Source organism: Entamoeba nuttalli (genome assembly GCF_000257125.1).
Source record: "Entamoeba nuttalli P19 unplaced genomic scaffold asmbl_2057, whole genome shotgun sequence".
In the NCBI taxonomy this organism is placed as follows: domain Eukaryota; phylum Evosea; order Mastigamoebida; family Endamoebidae; genus Entamoeba; species Entamoeba nuttalli.
The window spans coordinates 1-7,769 of NW_008575042.1; the positions used below are offsets into that span (position 1 = coordinate 1).

The window sequence follows — 7,769 nt, forward strand, 5'->3', positions numbered from 1 at the left end:
GAAGAAGAGAAAAACAGAATTATTAACATAATTGAAAAGGTCCCAGATTTAGTAACGGAAAATAAAAACTTACGTGAAGAACTAAATTACTGGAAAAATAAAGTTGTGGTTCTCCAAGCACAGGTAGACAATAATTACAATGCTGCTAGTTACAATTATGAATTATGTATGAACTATGAATCCAAAATCACTGACTTAACTCAATCATTACAAATTATGGAAGACAAAACTAAAGAAATGAGTGAAGAATATACCAAGAAAGAACAAGAAATGAGTAAAGAATTTAACCAAACGATAACAAAACTAAAAGATAAAATCAGTCAATTACAAGAAAAGATTATTCTCTTAAATGAACAAAAAGAGAAACTTTTAGCAGACGTTGGTAGTGCAAAAACAAGGGGTGAAACCAAAGAAGTAGAGTTACAAGACCAAATCAGTATTTTAGAAAACAGTGATAAAGAAAAACACGCCCCAATACAACAACAAAATAAACCAAAACAAGAAGCGATAACAAATGAAACAAATAAAAACACTCCCGAAAAAACTAAAGAATTAGAAAAAATAATAAATGAGAAAAGATCTAATGAAGCTATGAAAATTATAGAAAAGCTGGGTGGTATTAAAGCACTTGCCAAAAATACAAACCTAAACAATATGTCTTGGTCTTACAATCCACAAGAGGATGGACTTTTTGAAGTAATTACTTTTTGTGATGATAAAAGTTGCTCTTTTACTGTAGTTTATAACTCACAAGAAATGAATAAAGAAGAAACCCAGCCATATTGCCAGATCACTAATAATCATTTAGATGTTTTTTATTTATCGCCAGGAACTTATGAAATCTTTGCATATAATGATCAATCGTTAGAGAATATTGGGTATTTAAAAATAACAATTAACTAAAAATTTTTGGTAAATTTAAGTTACTTTTAATAAAAAAGCATTTAGCCATTACATTACTGTGATTAGATTTTATAATAGTAATAAAGAAATGACACTTACAATTTTTAATTCATCTTTCAAAAAAATAAATAGTATTTATAATAACTCTTTATTATACATAAAGGAAAACTAAGATATTAATATATTGTTAAAAAAGGTTTTAAATTCAAATAATAATATCTTAATTAGTATTTGTTTTCTTTAAGTCCATCCTTGAAGAAATAGAAAGTTGGATTGACTCCATCATGATACATAGCTACTGCAACCATACCATTATCAGTATCGCAAGATTCACCTGAATAGAAAGAACAATCTTTGAAAGCTCCAATAACTTTCTTAACAAATGCAGTAGCATCTACTTTGAATTGGTCAAGTTTTTCTGGATGATTTTGTTGAAGATAATCAGCCATTTTCTTCATATATCCTTTAATATGAGCCATATATTCAGTCTTTGTGAATGCTTGTTCAACTAAATGAGCATTATCAACAACATCAATAACCTTTTCAACATTAGCTTCTCCGGCTTCTCCTGCAGCTCCTTCTTCTGCATCTTCATCAGCATTACAAGCAATTCCAAAATCTTCTTCTTTTTTTACAACAAATTTAGCCTTAACGACATACATGCATCCCTCAACAGTTGGGTTAAATGAATCAGAGAACATTTCATCATCAGTGAAGATATCAGCAAATACAATCATTTCAGACTAATTGAATGATTATTATAAGACCTTTTTCCTTAAATATTTCCTTCCTTTATCCAACCCTCAGGGTTGTTTTTCTTTTTAAAAATTCCTGTTTATTCTTTTTATTTTTCGGGATTGTTCTTATTAGTAACCCTAATTTTATTTTTAGATATCTTTTCATTTAAATTTCACTTTAAAATGTTATACATAACTTAAATTTAATCACCGATATTTTTTAATTATTTTTATTTCAATTTCTATTCTTAACACAGTAAGTAACAATAAGGTTTTGTGATTTATATATAATATTTGTATTTTAGTAATGATTTATTGTCATTAATTCACAATAACAAAGAAATTTCTTGATTATGTTTCTCAAGTATAGAATTTTTTGTTGATTTTTTATAGAAAAACATTCTTTTTCTTATTTTGAATATAATATGGAATTATAAAAAAAATTTCACTGGTTTATGAAATAAAATGAATTATGAAGTAAAGTTTATTTTTTTTTTGATAGTACTATATGGTCAAAGCAATGTTTTTTTGTGTATTCATTTTTTAGTTATTAGTGAGTGTTATAAATATTATTAATTATTTGAATAATTCACAACAACTCCATTAAATATATACTAATACTAGAGGATATGATTATTTATGATTATTTAAGTATTTAAAAAAGTTGTAAGAATTTTAATAAATTATTTATTTATTATAAAAGAAAAGATCAAATAAGAAAAAACTTGTTAAAATAAGAGTTATTTTCGGTTAGAGAGAAGAAAATCTCTACATAAAATAAAAATCTTTTTTTATTTTATATTGGAGGAATATTATGGAATAATTCATTATATAATTTGAAAAAAAGGAACTTAAAATAATATTAGAATGTTAAAAATGTTTATCATTTTCTTATTCCTTGTTGGAGTACTTTCTAATTATCTTAAAAACCCTTCATTTGAAGAAGGCAATGGAATAGATATAACTAATTGGAGAAACCAATTTGAGACATGTCAAATTGACACAACAATTTCTCATTCAGGGAAAAAATCACTTCATTGTAAAGATGCGTCAACGAGTCAAAGAGGTGGAATTAAACAACGTGTTGATAATTTAGAAACTGGAATGACATATAAATTGTCAGCATATATTAGAATGAAAGATGTACAAAATGGAAATGTATTAATATTTTCTGAAAGTTTAGATTCAGAAGAAGGGATTTATGGATATAGTAGTTCAATAACTGAATGTACATCTGGTACTTGTAATGATAAATGGTATTTATTGGAAATTGTTGGAAATAGTGGTTTTATACAATCATCACATACCTTTGGAATATTATTACATGCTGCTGGTGCATTAGGAGAGTTTTGGATTGATGATGTTTCAATGGAAGCAGTAAATCCTGATATATTAACAACACTTCAAGTTGTTTCATGGAGACAAGAAGCATACCAGGATGATATAGAAATTCGAAGTGGTATTAATGTAGAAAATACAATATTTGAAAAAGGAGACTATTTATCTTTTAAATTAGAACTCTCATCCCAAACTACTTCTTCAAAATTAACTTCAGACACATATACACTTAAAAAGGAATTACGTCAACGTATTGTCTCTTTTATTATTAACCCATCAACACTCAGTCCAGGTTATTATACTGTCAAATTAACTTGTACAAATTCTTATAAAACACAAAAAGTTGAATCAATAGAAACAACTCTTAGAGTACTTGATCATAAACCTTCTTATACAACATATATTGATGAACATTTAATTACATGGAAAGATGGTAAAAAATTCTTCCCATTAGGACTTTATTTTGATGAAATTGTTGATTCTGACCTAGAGTTATTAAAAGACAGTCCATTTAACCTTATCATTGGACCAGGTGGAATGACACCTGAAACAATACAACATATTTATACTGCTACTAATAAACAAATTAATGTCATTAGACCAGTGACTAAAGGTGCTTGTGTTGATCCAAATAAATGTTCTGAACAAGACTTCAATGATGGATTAGTTATATTAAAAGGATTAATTTCACAATTTAAAGATATTGAAGGATTTTTTGGATATTATCCAGTAGATGAACCATTAACAACATTTATTGATAGACTAAAACAAGTCACTTGGACTATTAGAGAAAATGATGAAAAACATGTTGTTTATACAGCTGTTAATAAAAACAGAGAAGTAGCTACTCTTAAAGAAGGTATGGACTGTTTTGGATTAGATGTTTATCCTGTTCAAAATGAAGAGCCATTGTATGCTGTTTGGCTTGTTGCAGAAAGAGGAAGAAAAGGAGTTGCAAATGGACAAGGACTATGGAACATTATCCAAATCTTTGATTGGACTGTTTATGAAAAACCAAATGAAGAACCACCAACTGAACAACAAATAAGACAAATGACCTATCAAACTATTGCTGGAGGTTCTATGGGTATTATTTATTATGATTTTACCGATTTACATAGAATGAATAGTAAAACATCATTTGATAAACAATGGAATTCAGTAAAAAAGATTGCACAAGAACTAAAAGATAAATATGTTGATATTATTTATTCTATTGACACACCAAATGAAAATTATAATCTTCCAGAACAAGGACATGATGTTGGGACAAGAATATGGAAAAAAGATAATAGTGACTATATCCTTATTGTTAATAATCAAAATAAAGAAATTACTTATACATTTGATAGACCAAGTGAAGATTTGAATTTAAAAATAATTAGCGGAACATCAACTATTCAATATAATGGAATACATGTTACTTTAAAAATGCCATCAATGGATGTTGTATGGCTTAAAAGTGATGAATATAAAGAAAATAAAACAAATTCTCTTCAAATACTTACAATTATTTTAATAATAATGTTATGGTTCATTTAATTGATTACTTATTCTAAAAAACTATTTAAAATGGTTATTTGGAAAGTTTAAAAGAAGTTGTTAAATTGTTTTATATTTTAAAATATTTTTTAGATTTAAAATTAATTTTATACTAAGAATTATTATATTGAATGTTAGATTTTAATTTCAATATAATTTTGTTAATTAAAAAATAAAATATTTAATACCATTTATTAAAAGGTAACTTTTTTATTTAACTTTCATTTAATATTTAGTTTAAAGAATTTTGATACTTCCAAAAAGATTTCATTACTTCAGCAACAAGCCTAGTCATAGAGTCAACATCAGAGATACCTCCAATTTCTCTTATTGAATGCATTGATAATAAAGGAATTCCAAAATCAATAACATTTAACCCAGTATGTGATGCAATTTTTGGACCAATAGTACTTCCTCCTCCTCCTTTTTCTTGTCGTTTAACAGTTCTTTGAAACTTTACTCCAACCTCTTCTCCTAGTTTAGACATAATTGCAAAAACATTAGAATCACCAAGTAGTTGTTGACTACAATTAGTTTCAATAACTAGTCCATGATTCATATAAACTGGGTGTTTATCATCAGTTCTATCTGGATAATTTGGATGTGCTGCATGACCAACATCAGTACTTAAAACAATAGACTTACTTTCTCCAATTTGAATTCTTTCTTCTATTCCTTTTTCATCATTAAAACAATAAGCAATACGTTTCATGATATTTGGTAACATCACTGAATTTGCTCCTCTTCTATTGGTTGATCCTATTTCTTCATCATCATAAATACAACTCATAAGAATATTACAATTTTCTTCTAATAACTCATCTTTACTTGACCTAACCATTCCATAAATTGCTCCGTATGAACAAATCAAATTATCAAGACCTTGTCCAACAACAAATTCTTTATTCATTCCTAATAAACTTGGTTTTTGTATGTCACAAAGATATAAGTCATATGTTATAATTGATTTATTTCCAATTCTTTCTTGAATTAATTCTAATAATTCTTTCTCACTTAATCCAATAGCAGGTAATTCTGTTTCTTTATCAATAATAAATCCTTTTGGATATCTTTTATCTAAATGTGGTGCACATGTAGCAATTCTATACAAAGGCTCTTTAATAACAATAGGAATACTTTTAAATTGTCCTTCTTCTTCGACAACAACTCTTCCACAAATTCCTAAATCACGATCAAACCAAGTAGTCCATACTCCTCCACCATAAGTTTCACATGAAACTAAATTTAATTCTTCTGATTCTTTGAAAGGGTTTGGTTTTAATTTTAGTGATGGACTATCTAAATGTGCACCAGCAATAATAAACCCATTTCCAATTTCCTATTAAATTAAATTTATTTTTATTATTATTATGACAAACAAACATATTTCCCTCCAATTGCAAAAGCAAAGATAGTAGCATCATCTCTAATAATAAAGTACTTTTTTCCTTTTTCTAAATTCCATAAGTTATTTTCTTTTAATAATTGGAAATTATTATCTAAGAAGAGTTGTTTAATATGTTCAACAGCATTAAAAGCTGAACCAGAACAATTTTCTAAAAATTTAAGAAAGTCTTCTTCCATATTACCAAGTTCAAATGAACCAATTATTTCTTAGATCAAAAACTCATAGAACGATAATTTTTATAGTACACCTTTTATTTATTGATAATTTTATGAAAACCGAATTAACTGATCAAAATATCTTTTGTCTTTAATGTCTTTCTCAATTTTTATTATATTACCTTCTTTCTTTTTATGAATTAATTTAATTAAAGTAAAATGTGAAATAACAATGATATATTTTATTATTTTTTTCTACTTCTTCAATTAAGAAGAGAAAGTTAATAATAATACATTTGAAAAAGATGTTTTTTAATTTATTTAAGTCTTTAATAAATAAAAAGTAATAAAACAACTTATATAATTTATTTATCATTAAATTTATTTATTCAAAATGAATTGGTTTATTTTCTTTGAAATTTTTTGTTTCAATTCTATCACATGGTCTTATTGTCCAATTTCTTCCATATAAAATAATACGTTTATCTTTATAATGTAATTTCATATTAACAATTTCTTTTGGAATAACTGTAATTGTTACTGGGGTTGTTGGAGATGCAAGAACAATAACATTCTTTGACTCATAAACACAAATACCTCTTTTACCAACAAGTGATGGATTTTTTGATTGAATAATACTGATTTCTCCACCTTGAATTTCAGCATTTAACAAACTATTTAAGTCATGTGAAAGTTCCATAATTTTATCAATGTATTGAATCCATAATTGATTCATTTTAATAACAATATCTTTTCTATCTTTTTTAAGTGTTTTAAATAAGTAAAATACTCATTATTAGATAAAACAAACGTTAGTCTTGAAAAGTCTTGTTTTAATTGTTGAATTCCTATTGGTCTTCTCATAACTTTTGTTGGCTTTTTTGAAAATTTAGGAGGTACAGGTCTTACAAGAAGATTGATACGTAAATAAGGAAGATTTGATTCATCAATACGTTCTTCTTTTGCTTCTTCGTTTGGAAATTCAGTCAATAGATCACATAAATATGATTTTAGCATACTTGTTGTTTTTGTTTTATCAACAAATGTTCCATCAAATTTTTGGTATAAGTCATAATTTTGATTCGTAGAGTTTGATTCCATTGAATGACAGTTTTCAAGATTGAGTTTATTTAAAGGGTTTACTTTTTTCTCTTTACTATTTTTGCGTTTCATGCATTCTACAGAATGGTTTTCTTGTATTTATTACATTCAAATGTACAACACAACTATTTTTAATGATAGCTATTACATTTTATAACATCAATATTCATGAATATTATATATTTATTACTTCGTTAAGTAATTTTGAGGTATTATAACATTATCTTTTTTTTCTTGTTGCTCTTCTTTTATAACGTATAGAATAGCCAAAAACATAGTTTTGACATATTTTTGTCTCAATGTTAATTTTGTTAAACTGGTTTTTGTGTACTTCAATTTAATTATTGTTTTTTATTACCCTCTTATGATGGCTTATAATACAGTCATTGTTAAGTTTTACAGTGTATTATTTGTATAATCATTACTGAGCATCTTTTCTTAGTTCTTTTGTAATAATTGTATGGCAATTTTATTAATGAAACTTGTTAATATGTTCTTAATTTAACTTTTTATTCAAATTTGATAATATTAATGTGTATTAATTATTTAAACATCCATGTTTTGAACTTATAAACATCAAATTAA

At 25.9% G+C, this 7,769-nt stretch overlaps 5 protein-coding genes across 5 annotated transcripts; 2 read left to right on the forward strand and 3 right to left on the reverse strand.

Annotated features, from left to right (window-relative positions):
* Positions 1–168: 168 nt before the first annotated feature.
* Positions 169–903, forward strand: ENU1_007380 (hypothetical protein; the record flags this gene model as incomplete). Its single annotated transcript, XM_008856576.1, has 1 exon — positions 169–903. The coding sequence occupies one exon, from the start codon at positions 169–171 to the stop codon at positions 901–903; it is 735 nt and encodes a 244-aa protein (XP_008854798.1).
* A 224-nt stretch (positions 904–1,127) lies between these two features.
* ENU1_007390 (translationally-controlled tumor protein) lies at positions 1,128–1,640 on the reverse strand (the record flags this gene model as incomplete). Its single annotated transcript, XM_008856577.1, has 1 exon — positions 1,128–1,640. The coding sequence occupies one exon, from the start codon at positions 1,638–1,640 to the stop codon at positions 1,128–1,130; it is 513 nt and encodes a 170-aa protein (XP_008854799.1).
* Positions 1,641–2,507: 867 nt separating this feature from the next.
* On the forward strand, positions 2,508–4,520 carry ENU1_007400 (carbohydrate binding domain containing protein; the record flags this gene model as incomplete). Its single annotated transcript, XM_008856578.1, has 1 exon — positions 2,508–4,520. One exon carries the CDS (start codon positions 2,508–2,510, stop codon positions 4,518–4,520), a length of 2,013 nt encoding a protein of 670 aa, XP_008854800.1.
* A 232-nt stretch (positions 4,521–4,752) lies between these two features.
* ENU1_007410 (aminopeptidase, putative) lies at positions 4,753–6,104 on the reverse strand (the record flags this gene model as incomplete). Its single annotated transcript, XM_008856579.1, has 2 exons — positions 4,753–5,859; positions 5,904–6,104. The coding sequence occupies 2 exons, from the start codon at positions 6,102–6,104 to the stop codon at positions 4,753–4,755; spliced, it is 1,308 nt and encodes a 435-aa protein (XP_008854801.1).
* A 364-nt stretch (positions 6,105–6,468) lies between these two features.
* ENU1_007420 (hypothetical protein) lies at positions 6,469–7,184 on the reverse strand (the record flags this gene model as incomplete). Its single annotated transcript, XM_008856580.1, has 1 exon — positions 6,469–7,184. One exon carries the CDS (start codon positions 7,182–7,184, stop codon positions 6,816–6,818), a length of 369 nt encoding a protein of 122 aa, XP_008854802.1. The 3' UTR covers positions 6,469–6,815.
* Between the last annotated feature and the right edge of the window lie 585 nt (positions 7,185–7,769).